This window comes from Pseudophryne corroboree, chromosome 6 (genome assembly GCF_028390025.1).
Source record: "Pseudophryne corroboree isolate aPseCor3 chromosome 6, aPseCor3.hap2, whole genome shotgun sequence".
Taxonomy (NCBI): Eukaryota; Metazoa; Chordata; class Amphibia; order Anura; family Myobatrachidae; genus Pseudophryne; species Pseudophryne corroboree.
In genome coordinates this window covers 823492250-823513975 of record NC_086449.1, presented here as the reverse complement: position 1 = coordinate 823513975, position 21726 = coordinate 823492250, and the positions used below count along the sequence as shown (strand labels likewise).

General features: G+C 43.9%; 1 protein-coding gene across 1 annotated transcript in view; it reads left to right on the top strand.

Annotated features, from left to right (window-relative positions):
• The window catches only part of SLC6A13 (solute carrier family 6 member 13), a 129323-nt gene that overhangs the window by 77354 nt on the left and 30243 nt on the right, over positions 1-21726 (top strand). Inside the window, exon 2 of the mRNA XM_063929211.1 lies at positions 8258-8479. Within this exon, the coding sequence (XP_063785281.1) occupies positions 8266-8479 (214 nt within the window). The 5' untranslated portion in view covers positions 8258-8265. The remainder of the gene's footprint in view (positions 1-8257; positions 8480-21726) is intronic.

Below are 21726 nucleotides of genomic sequence, written 5' to 3'. Positions count from 1 at the left end.
ACCGCAGACTGGTAACACACTGAGATGGAGATAGTGGATGTCTCTGATGGCAGGTAAGTAACCAGGAAAGGCAGGTACAGCAGGACACAGGTAAATGGATCTCTGGAGCAAGCCTGGAGCCTTGAGAGCAACGCTGGAGAACTTGCAGGAGAACTGACAAGTTGTTCAAGGCAATGAGGACTTTGGGAAGCCTGCTTATATCCCCCAAGAAGGATGCTGATTGGTTGCTGCCGGCAGCAGCATGCACAGAACCAGGAAGTAATTACCTGGATACCTGGATCATGTGATTCTGGATCATGTGACTCTGGATCATGTGACTCTGCCAGAGTCAGTGGAAATCATGCTAGTAACCACAGAAAGCACCAGCGGCTGATCTGCGGCACAGAATACATCAGCGTGCCGGTAAGTGGCGTGTGCGAGCAGTGCGTGAACTGTGGTTCCTGACAGTACCCCCCCTTTTAGGGTGGGCACCGAACACCCACAAGGCTTGGAAGGATTGTCCCTGTGGAAGGATGAGATCAAACGAAGAGTGTGAACATCAGAGGCATTAACCCAGCTTCTCTCTTCTGGGCCATAGCCCTTCCATTCGATAAGATACTAGATATGCCCATATCTCTGGCGAGAATCCACAATTTTATTGAACTCGAACTCAACTCTTCAACGGGTGTAGACTCTGGGGGACTCAGGGGAAGATTTTTGGAAGTGGTTAAGAATGAGAGGCCGCAGCAAAGAGATGTGGAAAGAATTAGGTATTCTCAGGTAGGCCGGTAGTTTTAACTTGTATGCCACAGGATTGATAATTTGTTCCACGGAGAATGGGCCTATGAATCGAGTGGCAAACTTCATGGAAGGAACCCTTAAATGTAGATTCCGAGTGGAGAGCCAAACTTTGAGGAACAGCTCGCCATTTGCGATCAAAGACTTTATATCGCTTGGAAGCTTTCTTGAGCGAGACATGGACATTTTTCCAAACTATAGAGAAGTGCTTGAGTGTAGAAGATGCAGCTGGCACTTCTAAAGCTGGTAGCGCCTCGAAGTTAGGAGAACGTGGATGTTGACCGTACACAATATAGAATGGTGAATAACCCGTAGCCGTATGGTACCTCAAATTATGGGCAAACTCTGCCCAAGGAAGTAGACTAACCCAGTTATCCTGTGAAGAGGAAATGTACAGCCTGAAGAATGCTTCAAGGTCCTGGTTGACCCTCTCCATTTGCCCATTGGACTGGGGGTGGTACGCTGTGGAGAAATTTAACTTCACTTGTAAGGCAGAACAAAGGGATTTCCAGAAGCGGGCTACGAATTGTATACCGCGGCCGGAGACAATTTCTGTAGGAAGTCCATGAATCTTGAAAATATGCTGAATGAATATTTGGGCGAGCTTGGGAACCGAAGGTAGACCGGTGAGTGGTATAGAGTGTGCCATCTTTTTTTTTTTTTTTTAAATCAATAACTTTTTATTGAGATTTAAAATTTTGTAGAAATACAAAAACAAAACAAACTGAAAATGCTGTAGCAAGTGCAGGTATATGCGGCAGAATATAGAATATACATCAAAAATTGCAAATTAAGAGGACACATGACATACGATTCAGTATAAGTATATTGTATAAGTATATTGTATAAATAGATTGTCTCCCCATACCATAGCAGAGGCCCACAGGCGCCATGTGAGCCCATACATTCTATCCACAGAATAAAATGGGGAGTACCTGGTTCCATACACGTCACCGTAAAGACACATCATGGTTAAGTATAATCCAATAGGATATAAAACAACTGCCAAACAGCCACAAAAAATAAAACAAAATCCACAAAAACAAACCACCCCTGTAACCCCCCACCCTGTATAGCCTACCCCCAACTCAGGTATACTTAGATCCCTAAACTCCCATCCCCTTCTCTAACTACACTAACTAGCAAACCCCCCCCTCATTCCAGAAGGATAATAGGACTCGAAACTAATAGGAGCAATAAACTAATGACCTTAAGCTAGGCTAAGTCCGGCTCTCCCACAGAAGGATACAGCGTTTCTCCCGTATAGCATACTAAGCAGTATATAAATGTATACATAGCGTAGATAGGAGAAGATTCAACAATATAAAAAAATACAGGTAATAAAGATATACAAATAATAAAACAAAAATACTGGTAACAAAGATGAGAATTAATCCGGCCAGGCCTCCATCGCGTGCAATATTACAGTATCAGTCTCGTCTCTGGTTATCCAGGGATAGACACATCAGGGCACAAAGTACTTAAAGGATAAGTCCAGGAACCTCCCGCCAGCACGGGGATGTCCAGAAAAGTATTTGAGGCATGGGAATAACGGATCTGGAAATATCACCACCGGCAGCAAAGGTGTAGAACGGATCTTTAAAAAGCCCACAATGGAGTCTTGACACCCACGGACTGAGGCAATATCCATAACAGTTGGAATCCCATCCCTTGGGAAGGAGAAATCCAGAAGCTGCGACGGGGTGTCATGAGCGCAGACCGCAGTGGTAGAATGCAAAGGTACAGCTACCACATCTCCAAGCTTCGTAAGGAGCCTCTGCATAGAGGCAAGGATTGCTTGAAGGATTTGCTGCACAGAATTAGTCATCGGTAAGTTGTGAATTCAAGCCAAACAGGAGGCCAGTGTCACGACGGCGGCAGCTAGCACACCACCATAGCCTACCAATAGACCTACAGCGGGAGCCAACAACCAGATGACCACAGAAGCAGGGAATAACAAGGAGATACAGCCGCAGCAGTAGTAATGTCACACTGGAAGGACCGCATCCATCACCCAAAAGGCGTCGGAGCAGACAGGGGATCCGTGCTGCAGCCAATGAGGACAGCAACAAGATGGCGGCAGCCCGCGCCCATCACGCCCCACCTGTTGAAGAGAAGCCACTTGCAGGGGTTACACACGATCCTGGAGAACACGGCAGGAGACAACCAAGAGGCAGCTCTCAGGTATGTATGATGTCCCCGAACAGCCGCAGGAGCTGGAGATGAGACACCAAGCCGCAGTGAGAGAGGGCCCGGCCGCAGAGATCTCTGTAAAACTGACAATAGGCACCACACCGGATCCTTCCCTGGAGCTCCTGGTGATCAGCAGACAATACACCGTTGCAGAGCCGAATCCAGGGGAGAAACAGCTACAAAATCAAGATATATTCGAGGATATTTGCGGGAGAGCCGGCAAAAGCTCCCTACACCTAGCTACTCCAGGCCACGCCCCCCTAAAGTGTGCCATCTTTAAGAATCGATCCACCACTACCCAGATGGTATTACACTCTTGGGACTTCGGGAGCTCTGAGATGAAGTCCATGGATAAGTGTGTCCATGGACGCATAGGAATGGGCAATGGGAGGAGAGCACCTGCAGGAGCTTGGCGATGTACTTTATGTTGGGCACATGTGGAACAAGTGGCCACAAAATCTTGGACGTCTTTCCATATTTTGGGCCACCAGTAAGAGCGACGAACAAGTTCAAGTGTCTTGAGAACCCCGGGATGTCCAGAAAAGGGTGAGGCGTGAGCCCATAATAGTAACTTCGGCCGAAGTTCAGGCGACACATATAAAAATGGTTACAGTGAATTTGGCACCCTCTAACAAGTACCTCCACTCTTCCAATGCCAACTTGAGTCGCTAACAACTCCTGATCGCCAATGGAGTAGTTTTTCTCTGCAGGAAGGAATTTTCGTGAGAAAAAAACGCATGGATGTTGCTTCCCATCTTCCGCGGTCTGGGATAGCACTGCGCCAATACCCACATTAGAGGCATCAACCTCAAGGGAAAAGGGCTTATCAGGGTCTGGTTGCTGGAGAATAGGAGCCAAGATGAAGGCTTGTTTTAGCAGATGGAACAAGGACAATGCTTCTTCAGACCAGGCTGCCGGATTTGCTAATTTTTTGGTCAGGGCTGTAATTGGAGAGATGGGCGTGATCAGGTCATGTTGGGGTGCAGTGTCCTGTGTGTGTATAGGGTGTAATAGATGTATTATGGTCATGTCCAGCGGTCAGGTCATGTTGGGGTGTAGTGTCCTATGTCTGTATAGGGTGTAATAGATGTATTATGGTCATGGTCACTGGTCAGGTCATGTTGGGGTGTTGCGTCCTATGTCTGTATAGGGTGTAATAGATGTATTATGGTCAGGTCATGTTGGTGTATAGTGTCCTATGTCTGTATAGGGTGTAATAGATGTATTATGGTCATGGCCAGTGATCAGGTCATGTTGGGGAGTAGTGTCCTATGTCTGTATAGGGTGTAATAGATGTATTATGGTCATGTCCAGTGGTCAGGTAATGTTGGGGGTGTAATGTCCTACGTCTGAATAGGGTGTAATAGATGTATTATGGTCATGGCCACCGGTCAGGTCATGTTGGGGGTGTAGTGTCCTGTGTCTGTATAGGGTGTAATAGATGTATTATGGTAATGGCCAGCGGTCAGGTCATGTTGGGGTGTAGTGTTCTATATCTGTATAGGGTGTAATAGATGTATTATGGTCATGTCCAATGGTCAGGTCATGTTGTGGGTGTAGTGTCCTGTGTCTGTATAGGGTGTAATAGATGTATTATGGTCATGGCCAGCAGTCACGTCATGTTGGGGTGTAGTGTCTTATGTCTGTATAGGGTGTAATAGATGTATTATGGTCATGGCCAGTGGTCAGGTCATGTTGGGGTGTAGTGTCCTGTGTCTGTATAGGGTGTAATAGATGTATTATGGTAATGGCCAGTGGTCAGGTCATGTTGGGGGTGTAGTGTCCTATGTCTGTATAGCGTGTAATAGATGTATTATGGTCACGGACAGTGGTCAGGTCATGTTGGGGGTATAGTTTCCTGTGTCTGTATAGGGTGTAAAAGATGTATTATGGTCATGGCCAGTGGTCAGGTCATGTTTGGGGTATATTGTCTTATGTCGATTATTGAATGGATAAGATCTTGAAGGATAGAAAACAGAGAGTTGTGGTAAATGGAGTGCATTCACAGGAGGGAAATGTTACCAGTGGAGTACCCCAGGGATCTGTACTTGGACCAGTGCTTTTTAATATCTTTATTGGTGACATTGCAAATGGCATTAAAGGGAAAGTATGCCTTTTTGCAGATGACACAAAGGTATGCAACAGGGTAGACACACCAGGTGGGGTAAAACAAATGATTGAGGATCTAGGTAGACTAGAGGAATGGTCAAGAGTCTGGCAATTACAGTTTAATGCTAAAAAATGCAAAATCATGCACTTGGGTCTCAAAAATCCTAAAGCTAAGTACAGTATTAATGGCACTATACTGGAAACTACTGAGGAGGAAAGGGATCTAGGAGTCACTATTTCAGATGACTTAAAGGCAGGTAAGCAATGTAACAAGGCAATGAGGAAGGCTAGTCAGATGCTTGGCTGCATTGGGAGAGGAATCAGCAGCAGAAAGAAAGAAGTAATAATGCCACTGTATAGGTCATTGGTACGGCCTCATCTAGAATACTGTATTCAGTTCTGGAGGCCATATCTTCAAAAGGATATTAATACATTAGAAACTGTACAAAGGAGGGCAACTAAAATGGTGCATGGCCTACATCACAAAACATACCCAGAAAGACTAAGAAATCTCAATATGTATAGTTTGGAGCAGAGAAGGGAAAGGGGGGACATGATAGAAACTTTCAAATATATCAAGGGTTTTAACAAAGTCCAGGAGGGAAACATTCTCCAAATGAAGAGAAGCAATAGGACACGAGGACATGCACTGAGACTGGAGGGGGAAAGGTTCAGGGGAAATTTGCGGAAAAATTATTTCACAGAAAGGGTAGTGGACAAGTGGAATAGCCTCCCATCAGAGGTGGTAGAGGCTAAGACAGTAGAGCAATTTAAACATGCATGGGATAGACATAAGGATATCCTTACAAAGAAATAAGGATCAAATAAGGTTAGAGGTAAAAATAATATTAAAAAAAAAAAAAAGGGGCAGACTAGATGGGCCAAGTGGTTCTTATCTGCCGACAAATTCTATAGTGTCCTGTGTCTGTATAGGGTGTAAAAGATGTATTATGGTCATGGCCAGTGGTCAGGTCATGTTGGGGGTGTAGTGTCCTATGTCTGTATAGGGTGTAATAGATGTATTATGGTCACGGCCAGTGGTCAGGTCATGTTGGGGGCGTAGTGCCCTATGTCTGTATAGGGTGTAATAGATGTATTATGGCCAGGTCATGTTGGGGGCGTAGTGTCCTATGTCTGTATAGGGTGTAATAGATGTATTATGGTCATGGCCAGTGGTCAGGTCATGTTGTGGGTGTAGTGCCCTATGTCTGTATAGGGTGTAATAGATGTATTATGGTCACGGCCAGTGGTCAGGTCATGTTGGGGTGTTGTGTCCTATGTCTGTATAGGGTGTAATAGATGTATTATGGTCAAGGCCAGTGGTCAGGTCATGTTGGGGTGTAGTGTCCTATGTCTGTATAGGGTGTAATAGATGTATTATGGTCAAGGCCAGTGGTCAGGTCATGTTGGGGGTGTATTGTCCTGTGTCTGTATAGGGTGTAATAGATGTATTATGGTCACGGCCAGTGGTCAGGTCATGTTGGGGGTATAGTGTCCTGTGTCTGTATAGGGTGTAATAGATGTATTATGGTCATGGCCAGTGGTCAGGTCATGTTGGGGGTGTAATGTCCTGTGTCTGTATAGGGTGTAAAAGATGTATTATGGTCATGATCATACAGTAATAATTGTGACATGCTATTTTATGCTTGTTGAGAGGTGAATTCCGTTCACATTTATCTGTTTCCTTTGTGTTATTAATCCAGTTTGAGTCTAGTTTGCTATTTGCTATGGACTTTCCTATGTTTGTCTAGCTATTGTAAGGTTATTAGGTTGCTCCTAGTATTAACCATTTTTGAGGTTATACAGAAGAGATGGCATGACCTCCTCCCTGTAGGGTGTAATAGATGTATTATGGTCATTTCCAGCGGTCAGGCTATGTTGGGGGTGTAGTGTCCTATGTATAGAGTGTAATAGATGTATTATGGTCACGGCCAGTGGTCAGGTCATGTTGGGGGCGTAGTGCCCTATGTCTGTATAGGGTGTAATAGATGTATTATGGCCAGGTCATGTTGGGGGCGTAGTGTCCTATGTCTGTATAGGGTGTAATAGATGTATTATGGTCATGGCCAGTGGTCAGGTCATGTTGTGGGTGTAGTGCCCTATGTCTGTATAGGGTGTAATAGATGTATTATGGTCATGGCCAGTGGTCAGGTCATGTTGGGGGTATAGTTTCCTGTGTCTGTATAGGGTGTAATAGATGTATTATGGTCATGGCCAGTGGTCAGGTCATGTTGGGGTGTAGTGTCCTATGTCTGTATAGGGTGTAATAGATGTATTATGGTCAAGGACAGTGGTCAGGTCATGTTGGGGGTGTAGTGTCCTGTGTCTGTATAGGGTGTAATAGATGTATTATGGTCACGGCCAGTGGTCAGGTCATGTTGGGGGTATAGTGTCCTGTGTCTGTATAGGGTGTAATAGATGTATTATGGTCATGGCCAGTGGTCAGGTCATGTTGGGGGTGTAATGTCCTGTGTCTGTATAGGGTGTAAAAGATGTATTATGGTCATGATCATACAGTAATAATTGTGACATGCTATTTTATGCTTGTTGAGAGGTGAATTCCGTTCACATTTATCTGTTTCCTTTGTGTTATTAATCCAGTTTGAGTCTAGTTTGTTATTTGCTATGGACTTTCCTATGTTTGTCTAGCTATTGTAAGGTTATTAGGTTGCTCCTAGTATTAACCATTTTTGAGGTTATACAGAAGAGATGGCATGACCTCCTCCCTGTAGGGAACATGCGTTTTGGCTGCCTCCGATCACAAAGAGCTGCAATCCATCAACCTGCAGATATTCCCGTGACCTCCCAGCATCAAATTATTTGTGGCTATTGTGGAAGTTTCCTGTAGATTGTAAGCTCTCTGGAGCAAGGTTCTCTCTACCGTCTGTCTCACGTCTGCTCCTCCTTTGTCAACTCATTTCAACTGGTTCTATTTCTATGAGTGATTTGCGTGGTTTGCATCGCTGCAAAGTTCTGTCTGGCCCTATAAATAAACTATAATGATGATGAAGTTTGGGTTCCAGGAAATTCTGGCTGAGCCAGGGACTGATGTTGGAGCGCCTTCGGTGTCACACATCTCGCTTTCAGTTACCGTACACACGCCATATAGACACATAAAATATAAAGCCTAATTACACCCCCCAACTGTAATAATGCAGGTCTCTCTTCTTCTCTCCAGCAGGTACCATGGACAACAAGGTCCCGGGGGTATTTGGGAATGGGGAGTCCTTTCCAGCCCAGCCTCTGATGCAGAAAGAACCTCAGGATGGGGACAGTAAACACCTGACAGAAAGGGGGCAGTGGAACAACAAGATGGAGTTTGTGCTGTCGGTGGCGGGGGAAATCATCGGACTGGGCAACGTGTGGAGGTTTCCGTACCTTTGTTACAAAAACGGCGGAGGTATGGGCTGCAGGCAGCAAATACAGTGCACCTACTAGGGCAGCAAACATCTGTGGCCTGAAGAGCTTGCAATCTAAGAGTTGCGTCTCATGTGCTGCAATTGCAAAGACATTGGGTAGATCCTAGCTTTAAGGCACATTTCTTCTAGGCAGCGATACAGCCAGTACAGATTATCTTCCTCGGAATGTTCTCCGACTTATTTCTTCCCAGGAATTGGGCTTTTTTCTCACAACGGATTTGCATTGATTACTAAGCAATGAATATATTCTGCAGTGAACGGACACTGTAGCTTTAGATAGTGCTACAGTGTATAGATCAGGTGCCGATATAGCGCCCGCCGTCGTCGTCATTAGTTCACGCTATGTATTATCGGGAGAGCTGTTACTGCAGCCTATTAAAATATTTCATTTAATATTTCATTTAATATTCGAATATCAAAAAATAAGTGAAGCGCATCAATGCACTCCGTGACTGGCTTTAAGTGACCTCTACAGGCCAAATTTAATACTGCACCTCAATGTTCAATTACTATGCCATAATGATAGGATAGTATTATTGTTATCATGTAATTTATATACCCTACTTATCCAACAGTAGAGGTAGAGTACCCGCGGGGTGGGGCAGCTTTGCACTGCGGAGAATAATCATTGCACGATGCAGTTTATAACAGATAACGTTTCGGCTGCTGACGCAAATATACGCAGTTGTTGCAAACACTTATTTATGGTGCCATTTGCACCCATTTTGCTGCCGACTTGGAATTATTCCCAAAATGCTTTAAGTGAATATACAGAATGTATTATAGAAATATTTTTTGGATTTCTACAAGTTCAGACAGTGGGTCTGCTTCTGAGATGGGTAACTGTGCATCTGGACAAAGCCACCAAATCTAAATTGCAGTGTTAAAGATGAAGCAATCCAGCATTGGTGGGCTACATGCAAAGGCAGACAGTATTTACCCTGCATGCAGAAATAATACAATAATCTATTTGCCCCCCCCCACCTTGCATTGCTGCATGGTTTGTTCCGGATACAAAGGTAACGTAGTATGAGTGGCTCTTGTACTTGTAAAGATGTTTGGAAGGAGCTGGAATGTGCGTGTTTGCACAGGTATGTACTTATCCTACCTGTGTACAGTGTCAGCGGCCTGCAATCCGCTGTGTCACCTTGAACCATAAGTGTCACAACCTGTGCTCCATATACAGAACGCTGTTCTATAGACCTGCTGGAGAACTAATGACACATTTCCTTGCTCTACTCATTACTGAGGGCTACAGTAACTCTTAAGGCTGCCACACCTTTATTTTCAGATTCCCAGACAATGGGCGTGTCTGGGGCATGTCTGGGGGTGAGGCCAGTATCACAGTAGGGTTTAAATTTTTTTATTGTCAGATTTCAGGTTATGTTCTTACCGCTCTAAGAAATGGATTAATGGCATCAGATTCGCATATATACCCCCATTATCCTATTTCCTTAAAATACAGCTGCCTCACCACGGCCCTCATTCCGAGTTGTTCGCTCGCTAGCAGTTTTTAGCTGCCGTGCAAACGCTATGCCGCCACCCACTGGGAGTGTATTTTAGCTTAGCAGAAGTGCAAACGAAAGGATCGCAGAGCGGCTACAAAATAATTTTGTGCAGTTTCAGAGTAGCTACAGACATACTCAGCGCTTGCGATCACTTCAGATTGTTCAGTTCCGGATTTGACGTCACGAACACGCCCTGCGTTCACCCAGCCACGCCTGCGTTTTTCCTTGCACGCCTGCGTTTTTTTGAACACTCCCTGAAAACGGTCAGTTGGCACCCAGAAACGCCCACTTCATGTCAATCACTCTGCGGCCAGCAGTGCGACTGAAAAGCTTCGCTAGACCTTGTGTGAAACTACATTGTTCGTTGTAATAGTACGTTGCACGTGCGCATTGCGCCGCATACGCATGCGTAGAACTGCTGTTTTTTTTGTCTGATCACTGCGCTGCGAATGAAAGCAGCTAGCGAACAACTCGGAATGACCACCCATGTGTGTGACATTACACTCCTAATAAGCACACATGCGCGCAATGAAAGACTTTTCTTTTTTGTTGCAAAATGTGTACTTTATATGCCACGAGACTCCTTCACATGCCCGCTATATGCCACCAGGGCCCCTACATGCACCTTACATGTCATCCGATATTAACCATATGCCCTTTATATGCCATCCGATGCCTCGACGTGCCTCTTATGTGCCATTAGACTCCTCCACATTCCCCTTGTATGCCATCAAACCCCTCCTCATGCCCCTTTATGCCATCTGCTTCCTCCACATGCCACTTAGAATACTGCAGACTTTGTATACGGGTCCGCATCATCTATTACTGAGATTCTCAGTGTACCGTACCTGAGCTTGAGGGTCACTCAGATGATCCGTGTATCGTATGTGCCACACTGCAGCCCCCAGAAAGTATACCCCCCCCGGGAGTGGAGAAGGTAGGACTCGTGAGCAGAGGGGGTTGGCTAAGCAGGTATGATATTAGGGGTCACTGGCGGGTTTGTCTTTATTATTTTAAAATAATTTCCACTTACCATATATATTTTAGGCCTGGCCTATTTGGGATTACTAACACTCTGGACTCTGATCAGGTGCCCTAATTTCCGGACTGTCCGGAGTAATCCCGGATGGATGGAGAGACTATTCGCTTCCCTGCCACCAGTGGAGCAAGTTAGAGCCCAGGGAATATAACCGATATACAAAGTGGTATAGAAAATAATAGCTTGCGTCGTGGGCTAATTCTTTGTAAAATGTATCTGCCAAGGGATATCCAGTATATGACAATTCCTTAGTATGAAAAGTAAAGAGATTTCTGCAAAAGTGGTGGTGGGAAGATCTAAGTCAGGCCTGGACAACTTGTGGCTCTCAAGCTGTTGTGGATCTACAAATCCCAGCATGCCCTGCCAGTTTTGTTATTGAGGAATGCTTACCCTGAGGCAGAACATGCTGGGATGTGTAGTTTCACAACAGCTGGAGAGCCACAGGTGATCTAAGTGGTAGAAGACACACACACACACACACACACACACACACACACACACACACACACACACACACACACACACACACACACTGTGCCTCTCTCTCTCTCACACACACACACACACACACACACACACACACACACACTATGCCTCTCACACACACACTGTGACTCTTGACAATGCTAAATTCCTTTGTCGTACAACAAACCCTTTATGAAGCTAAGAACACTGTACGCTGTTTACTTAAGAAGTACCGTAATGGTACGCTAGTTGCGTAACGATCGCTCAGCCGTAGGCGAGACGCTCAAGCGTCACGTTCGCTCACGGCCCAGCGATCACAGGACACGTTATTGGTTATGTCTAGGGTAATGATTCGCTATGGCGTAGCTTACGCTCGAGACCACGAGGAGGTCACCAGCGATGCAGACGCTCACAAGACTATACCTTTATGTTAAAACCTTATACTAATGAAATACACTGAATACCTTAATGTGAGTACAGGGTGTAAGTGCAACCTTGTGTAACCTGACTACCTACAAAGCTGCTTGAGCGTCACCGACGCTCAAGTGAACACTTAACACTATAGAAAATACACAGATACTGGTTTAGGTTCCAAGGCCTATTAACTGTATTATGTCTAATATACTTGTAAAAGGGGATAACAGTACAAATGATACACTACAATATAACAGAGACTTCCTAACCACAGAACTAAACAATAAATACAAAAGGACAATACTACTCTGACCTAAATGAAATACAATACAATACTATCTAATACAATACAATACTAGCCTAGTCTAGGGGAGATATGAGAGAACAGAACAGAGAGAGAGAGAGAGAGAGAGAGAGATGAGATGAGAGAAATTGGCTCACAGAAAGACAATGATAACGGAGAGAAACTTACGCACAAAGGGTATGATCGCCTGCGCCTCGATATCCAGCTCCCGGCTATCAGCAGATAACCGTTGATGAGAGAGTGTGCTGGATGTGGTCGGCCTGCCTATTTATGCTACTCACACAATGCAATCTATTGGTCCCTACAGTCTCACTGTCCATTGGACGCAGGAACTCGGCTTCGCATTATAACAAAGGTCACAAGTTGATTCATATCAGTGGCCCTGGTTATGCAAAACAATGGGTGATAACTAACACATTCCTGTCTTCTGGAGGGGGTATTGTTTGGCGAATACAAAACAGAATCCTGTCTGGGTTCTGTTCTATATTCATGATGTCCACTTTCAGTTGAGACAATGACATCTCAGCCCTCATTCTCCTGTATACAAATCCAGCCCCATTTGTAAACACAGGTGTTGACCCTCCTCATTGAGTCTCAAAAGCTCAGTGTAATTAAAGACTATTGTACTCCGTCTGCGGGAAAGATACTGATTTGGAGTACAATTGATCTTCAATTACTATTCCTGTGTTTACCTTATGCATGTGTAGAGATGAGGCCCTCTTAACATGCAAACTATTGTTTGGGGGATCTCTGAGGTCAAAGAGACATTTGAGACCTACTGATGCCTGTCTCCAACTGTTCAGATGCATGACTAAGTAAGGACAAATAATAATGAATAAATGGACATAACTTCTTATGTCCATAACTATTCGCACGAGCAATTAATCTGCTCCAAACCAACACCGGAATATTGCTATTTAAATACTCTTCCGATAGGTACCAAACACCACTGTCTGACTCCTGTTAGACCCTTCGCACAATACAAAGAGGGATTCCTCCGTTCAGGGACATTCTATATTAACCAAACTTTCAGAATCTATCAAAGGGACCATAATCTATAAACTACATTAATTGTGAAAATATGTAACGAATGAGTCGCACGCTACGACTACGTAAACTCTACCGTAAATACGCATACCGCGCCTGTGAGTGCACGCTATTGCGGGTATGCGCCTCCACGGGAGAGCGCACGCACGCGCAGCGCGGACCAGTGTGCGGTGCAAATATGGCAACGTGCATAGAGACATTTTTCTGACTTCGACAGTCCACCCTTTGGCAGTCAATAATAACTGCCACAAAACATTTAAGGAGAAAAATGTAAGTCAGGGGTTAATTGATTTCCATGGTGGGGTAAGGAAGAAGAGAGGAGTAGGTGTGAAAAGGGTATGACCTAGTGAGAAAGTAGAAGCATGTGTGTATGAGTCCATGTTTGGGGGGTCATGTATCATCGTGCCGTACGTGTGGTAAATCAAGCTTCGAGGTATTGCGAAGTATACATTTGAATTCCTTCTTATCCTGTGGCACAGGTCTGTGGATGGGCTGTCAAACTTTACCGAGCTCATTTCGGATTTTGAACAAAATGGGGAGCACATTTTAGTTGATGATACATGAATGGGGGAGGTATGTGGTTGCTGATATCTGTGCCTGTATTCCCTATCGTCTATGTGTGTCGTTACCTGAGGGTTGTAGAGATGAAGATAAAGAACACTTACGAAAAATGCAATGATATTCTATGTCAGGGAAATGTACATCTGTCGTCGAAGTTGTTTTCGGTATCTGTTGAGAGTCGTCTTCTTTGCGCTGTATTGCTCCTTAGGCATGAGCAAATAGCTTTGTCTGAGCCATCAGATTTACAAAAATGTTGGGCTAGCGTGAGTTTAAAGATACTAGGGAAACTGGGGATCTATGGCAAAGTTCATCAAGTGTTCATATTTAAAGTTGTCAAATCTTCTTCTTTGGTCAATCCGTTGTCTGTATACATCTCGTCTCGTCAGCTTCCTCGTCCAAGGGGGTCTTTGTATCTGGGAGAAAAGCAGAAAAACAGGTGAAAGAAACGGACCGTATAATCGCATTTTCATCACATCCTGGTTTCTATCATTGGGTCATAAATCAAATCCAAGTTAATTACAGTTTCCTCACTCCTCAAGCTCATCACTTTTGTACTTTGTTTGCACCTCATTAAAGCCTGCCCGCATCTAAATATCAATCCAATCGATATAACGACACCCAAGATACATAGTAGAAACTTTCCAACATCCATTATGACTCCTTGAGCCCACTCTCCTAAACCGGAGAACCAATTTCGCGGGTTCAACCATGACACCCAACCAGTCAGCTCATTACCTACAGCAGCAAGGGTGAGATTGTGTTTTCGACGAAATTCCCACTTCAATTGGAGAATATCGTCCATCTTTTGGTCTATGACCTCTACCGGATCCTCGGTGCTATTTGTGATATACGTGCAACACTTTATGCCATACTGTGTTGCCAATGTAACACAATATCCGCCTGTTACTGCTGTAAGATAATTAAGAACCATCCTATGCTGAACTAGTTCTGTTTTGTAAGCTTGAAGTTCTCTTCCAGTGTATCTAAACGTGTCATCATACATTTCAGTGATATTATCTAACAAATTGGCGAGTGCGGAAATGTATCTATAATTCATCACTCCCCGAGCGGTACGAGTGAAATCTAACGCTACCAGAACCTGAATCCCGGTGGATTCATGGATAAGATCAGAGGCCGGATGCTCTAACCTTTCTGACAGTTGTCTTTTAACTCGGTGCTCGTAATGAGTGTGAGTATAAGGAGCTTGGGCACCACGGTGTATGTCCTTCATTTTGTCATGTGTAACAGTCATCACTTCAGGCAATACTTTTCCAATATAACACAATCCTTCAGAGTTTGGGGCTAGCCACTTGTACGCCTTTCTCCCGCATATGAAATATGCGTCATCGGGGAGAACATAAGGGACGGAGAAGGACATGACCATGTTACAAACCTTCCAGGTGAAATCTCCTGACCCTAATTCTTCCAACTGCTTAATGCACGTATCGGTTTGTACGATATGAGCACAGTATCCTGGTGATACCTCTCCAACTCTAGTAATCCTATTCCCTAAGGTATATCGATACCGGAAAGATTTTCCTCTACTGGCTATGTGGCGTACGAGCTCTGTATCTGTAGGCATTCTATCTGCTCTGTGTGAAAAGGTCATGGTAAGGTTGCTCCATGACACTTCCCAATTTCCCGGTTTTCTGGGATTGGAGATGTTAAAACATAAGAGGGACCTATCCACATGGTATTGGTGGAGCTTCAAACTAGGAGGGCTGGAGATGTTAAACCTCCGGTCCACCGGTCTCCCACCACTTAGCTCAAGTACCTCCCCTAACGTTAAAGGAAATGGTACTAGCCCTGATTTGCTGTGACCCTGAGGCACTTGAGAGCATACCCAACAATCTGTTTGGTTTAACACGTTACCCACTAAGGAGTGATAGTCACTCAATGGATGCCGGTCCATATGGATATTAAAACTGGATTGGCATTACTTTGTTACAGAGCCTACAGATACAACTTTCTTTTTGAACTAACATTCCTTCACAGTTGTTTACAAATAACATGGTTGTTAGATCGTGCCCGGTACTCGCCTTTGCTTGGTGATTGGGTTGCTATTGGAAATTTACACCTCCGTCTCAGTCATCAGGACCTTTCTGGATCCTTTCTCGACCTCACTGGTACTCTCACCGAAACAGACTGCTCTGGTCAACATCATGGTTAACGGGAAAAATCCATATCACAGTCTCTTGGGGCAAGTCCATCTTACAGGAGGAGAAAAGAAGAAATTTGTAAATGGGGTATAAGAAAATCAGTTTGAGGGGGAGAGAACTCGTTACGATAATAAGTTCTCTCGTCTTGTTGTTCTTCTTGTTCTGCTGTCCTCTCAAAGGTGTTGTCTCTCAGTCTTCAAAAACGATCATTCTGGTGATGCAATATTCCTTCCTAACCGACGATCTTTCTGTAAGGGGCAAAAATCTGGCATTACCATTGGTCCAACTGAGGGGTGACATACCATCTTTAAATCATGGAAACATGAGTGAGAAGAGAGAGAAAATAAAAACAAAAGAGATAGAGAACAATTCATGTGCATATATACATTACATAACTCGACAATAACCATCAATAAGAGAAGAGAAACAAAGCATTTTTAAACATTGTCAACATTAAGAAAACATTGTCAGACTATTTGGCTGTCGTATCTACGTGTCTAATGGTTTCCTTGAGCAGTCCCTCCCCACCAGCACTTGCATTATTCCACTGTCTGTATCTGGCCAGAATACATTGTGGTGGATAGGTCATGCTGGGGTTTGGTAGACTTCTGCAAGGACCAAGCGAATATGCAATGTTTGAATTCTTACCAATAATCGTCAGAGATGGGGATAGAGAGAGAGAGAAAAAAACATTTTTCACAAATACATTTACAACGTTTAACCTGGTCATTCCTGTGTCTTCAGTGAATGACCTCCCAATTTACTAACCATTACCTCAGGCTTACCATCCGTCGTATGATCACCTTTCTTGACTACCTATCATGGGTGTGGCTCAAAATTTCTCCTATCTGATCTCTGATTATAATGGTGTGTGTTGTAATTTTTCTCATTTCTTGGTCTAGGGGGTCTAACTTTATGTGGGTTATTACAGTTGTTGGCATAATGCCCTTCTCTTCTACAATTGTAACAAATCCTTGGCTTTCTCCATGTGCTAGGGGCCTGGGGTTCCGGTCGACTTGATGCATTCTCTAGTGCTTGGATGTTCAGTGTCATCAACCGCTCTCCCTGCGCTTCCCTGGTTCTTTTGATATTTCGGTCATGCTCGATAGCGGACTCTCTTAATGCCGCAACCGAGATACCTCTCCAATGAGGTATTGAGGTTTGTACCCTAATTTTTAGTGTGTCTTTCAAGTTGCTCGCTAATACGGACACAGCTACCTCTCTGTGGTGTACATTAGTTTCAATGTCATCTATACCAGTGTACCTAGCCATATCCTGCAGAGCCCGGTGAAAATACTCTTCTGCGGATTCACCTTCTTTTTGTCTTATTGTATAGATTTTATTCCACTTTGCTACTGTAGGAAAATATTCTTTCAACTGTAGATTGATTCTTTTTACATTATCTTGGTTATACTTGTTTGTTAGTGGCACTTCCTCATCTAGCTTACAATCAGTGATAAATTTCAATGAATCAACATCGGGGGGTAAACATGCCCTCAAAACTGTCCTCCAATCTTTGTTATTTGGCTCTGCAGTATGTCCTAGCACTCTAATGTATCTTTGACAAGCAACTAAGTCTTTCCTGGGATCAGGAAATTCAGACAGAATTGCTCTTAATTCTGTTCGGGAAAAAGGGCAGTACATGGCGATGTTCCTGACAGGAGTGATTCCTGAAGAGTCAGTTTCCCCATTTGGTACTGCAATTACCCTAACAGGATTAAGTCCAGTAATGTCATTCTGAATTGATTCTATGATATAAGGTACATTTGTTTGTGCGTGATGTATAATACCATACATACCTGTGGACACGACCTCACCTGACCCTCCATTAGGGGGTTTGATTACAGTTTTTACTGACTGGGTCGCGTCCACCTGGACGTCTTGTGTGATGGCTTCTGGAAGAGGTGCCGACATCGTTCTGGGTTCACTTTCTGGTTGGTGTTCCTGAGGAAAGTTTAACATGGGGTGCGACTTGCATGGGTTAATAGTTGTACATTCAACAGTATTACAATTATCTTTGTTACATTTATTACACTTATTCTTATCATCTATACTACAGTTGCTAAGAGCGTTTATATTGTTCACCCCTGTGTCTTTTCTCTCCGCAATCATAATTCTCCCTGCTGCCACGTTTCTCCTCTCAAGATGAAAGTTAGGTATGTAAGTTACATTTCTCTGTATTTCACCTTCCTGTAGCCATAACTGCAAACAATCATCATGTTTAACCCGTAGTTTCAAGTATTTTATGAGACAGATCCTCCGCCTTAAATTATGCAACACCTCTAAGTCAAAACTACCTATCCCGGGAAATGGTACCTTATCCCCCGCAGTCATTCGTGTCCATTCATCACAAAAGGTCTCAGAGTGGGGACCATATTTCCCCCACATTACTAACCGAGCAGACCCTCGGGGTCTGCAAGCCTCTGGAGTCTGAATCCTGACCTCCGACCGTCTCTGTATTGTGCACTTGGCTGCCATTGTGGACCTTTTTAACACAGAAAAAACTTCCTAAAATGCACCAAACACAGAACTTCGTTGGAAATCCTTAAAGCTCTTCCACTGAACTTCTTCTGCTCCGGGTATCTCCGTTCCGCCTTCTAGCAGACACGTGTAGCCGTTGCAGGCCCTATTTTTTTTAGAGATTTTCCTGAGAAAATTCCCTTCCTTTTTCTTTACACAAATCACGCTTGCATGTGCTCCCTACAACACGTATGAGGGCAAGATTTACGCATGGATATACGACCACATATCACGTTGCGTTATTGGTCACACATACAACCGTGCGGTCCAATCGTACCACTTATAGACACTTGTTGCCCATAAATGGTAGGATCATTGGAGTCTCCCTACTGTGCTCCAAAACAGCCAGAGCGTAATACAACGAAAACTTTATCACACTCTGTTGCACGTTTTCACTCAGATCGTGCTCATCACGTTCCACATAGATCACACAGATCACAAAGTCCACAAAGCGGAATTCAATACCGTTTTATCACATAGATCACAAAGTCCACAAAGCGGGATTCAATACACTCATACCGTTTTCAACCCACTATCATTCTTATAGTTTTCTGATCAGAAAAATCATTTCCCGTAGTCTGATAGCTCTCCCCAGAGGTATTACAGTAAAGTAAGGTATTTAAACTAAGTTTTGGAAAGCTGAAATCAATTTGTGCTATTTATCGCTTTGCGTTATTTACCGCGTTGCACTACTTATTGCTTTTTAATTATAACATTTGTGATTTGTTACATGAGCGTACACGGACGCTCCGTTGCGCTGCGTGCGTCGGCCTTTGGGTTGCGTACGCAAGTCTCAGTCTTTTGTTAGAGACACGTGTACACACAGCAAAGATCCACCGTAACACGATATATTTTTATCAATGTAAATGATCCCTGATCATCTACCGCGCACCACACTGACCTTGTCTCTTGGCAAAGCTGTGTGTTTGTCTATATTTTAACTATGTTGCTTCTACTTAAATTATTGAAATAGCGACAAATCTCTCTCAGCACATTTATCAACTATAAAACTGGCAAACAGGATAGTGATATACGAAAAAAATGAAATACACGGATGGAAAAGAAATGCAGATATATATGTATACGTGCGTATATACGCAAGACAGAAGAAAAATACAGTTTTAAAAGACACAAGCGTTTTGTTCTTACCTCCTGGTCTCCGGATTCCTTCAGCACTCTTTATCTAAGCGAAGCAGACGCTTATCCCATCAGCACTGCGAGACAACCTCCCGCCCTTTGCTGGGGGATAATGTCTGCTGATCTACCTAGTGCAGATGTGAGAAGTATAGGACGAGCCCGCAATTGACAATGCTAAATTCCTTTGTCGTACAACAAACCCTTTATGAAGCTAAGAACACTGTACGCTGTTTACTTAAGAAGTACCGTAATGGTACGCTAGTTGCGTAACGATCGCTCAGCCGTAGGCGAGACGCTCAAGCGTCACGTTCGCTCACGGCCCAGCGATCACAGGACACGTTATTGGTTATGTCTAGGGTAATGATTCGCTATGGCGTAGCTTACGCTCGAGACCACGAGGAGGTCACCAGCGATGCAGACGCTCACAAGACTATACCTTTATGTTAAAACCTTATACTAATGAAATACACTGAATACCTTAATGTGAGTACAGGGTGTAAGTGCAACCTTGTGTAACCTGACTACCTACAAAGCTGCTTGAGCGTCACCGACGCTCAAGTGAACACTTAACACTATAGAAAATACACAGATACTGGTTTAGGTTCCAAGGCCTATTAACTGTATTATGTCTAATATACTTGTAAAAGGGGATAACAGTACAAATGATACACTACAATATAACAGAGACTTCCTAACCACAGAACTAAACAATAAATACAAAAGGACAATACTACTCTGACCTAAATGAAATACAATACAATACTATCTAATACAATACAATACTAGCCTAGTCTAGGGGAGATATGAGAGAACAGAACAGAGAGAGAGAGAGAGAGAGAGATGAGATGAGAGAAATTGGCTCACAGAAAGACAATGATAACGGAGAGAAACTTACGCACAAAGGGTATGATCGCCTGCGCCTCGATATCCAGCTCCCGGCTATCAGCAGATAACCGTTGATGAGAGAGTGTGCTGGATGTGGTCGGCCTGCCTATTTATGCTACTCACACAATGCAATCTATTGGTCCCTACAGTCTCACTGTCCATTGGACGCAGGAACTCGGCTTCGCATTATAACAAAGGTCACAAGTTGATTCATATCAGTGGCCCTGGTTATGCAAAACAATGGGTGATAACTAACACATTCCTGTCTTCTGGAGGGGGTATTGTTTGGCGAATACAAAACAGAATCCTGTCTGGGTTCTGTTCTATATTCATGATGTCCACTTTCAGTTGAGACAATGACATCTCAGCCCTCATTCTCCTGTATACAAATCCAGCCCCATTTGTAAACACAGGTGTTGACCCTCCTCATTGAGTCTCAAAAGCTCAGTGTAATTAAAGACTATTGTACTCCGTCTGCGGGAAAGATACTGATTTGGAGTACAATTGATCTTCAATTACTATTCCTGTGTTTACCTTATGCATGTGTAGAGATGAGGCCCTCTTAACATGCAAACTATTGTTTGGGGGATCTCTGAGGTCAAAGAGACATTTGAGACCTACTGATGCCTGTCTCCAACTGTTCAGATGCATGACTAAGTAAGGACAAATAATAATGAATAAATGGACATAACTTCTTATGTCCATAACTATTCGCACGAGCAATTAATCTGCTCCAAACCAACACCGGAATATTGCTATTTAAATACTCTTCCGATAGGTACCAAACACCACTGTCTGACTCCTGTTAGACCCTTCGCACAATACAAAGAGGGATTCCTCCGTTCAGGGACATTCTATATTAACCAAACTTTCAGAATCTATCAAAGGGACCATAATCTATAAACTACATTAATTGTGAAAATATGTAACGAATGAGTCGCACGCTACGACTACGTAAACTCTACCGTAAATACGCATACCGCGCCTGTGAGTGCACGCTATTGCGGGTATGCGCCTCCACGGGAGAGCGCACGCACGCGCAGCGCGGACCAGTGTGCGGTGCAAATATGGCAACGTGCATAGAGACATTTTTCTGACTTCGACACTCTCTCTCTTTTTCACACACAGACCCACACAGCACTGTACAGGTCTCTCTGTTAAGATGTATACATAGTTTCAAACTCATGGC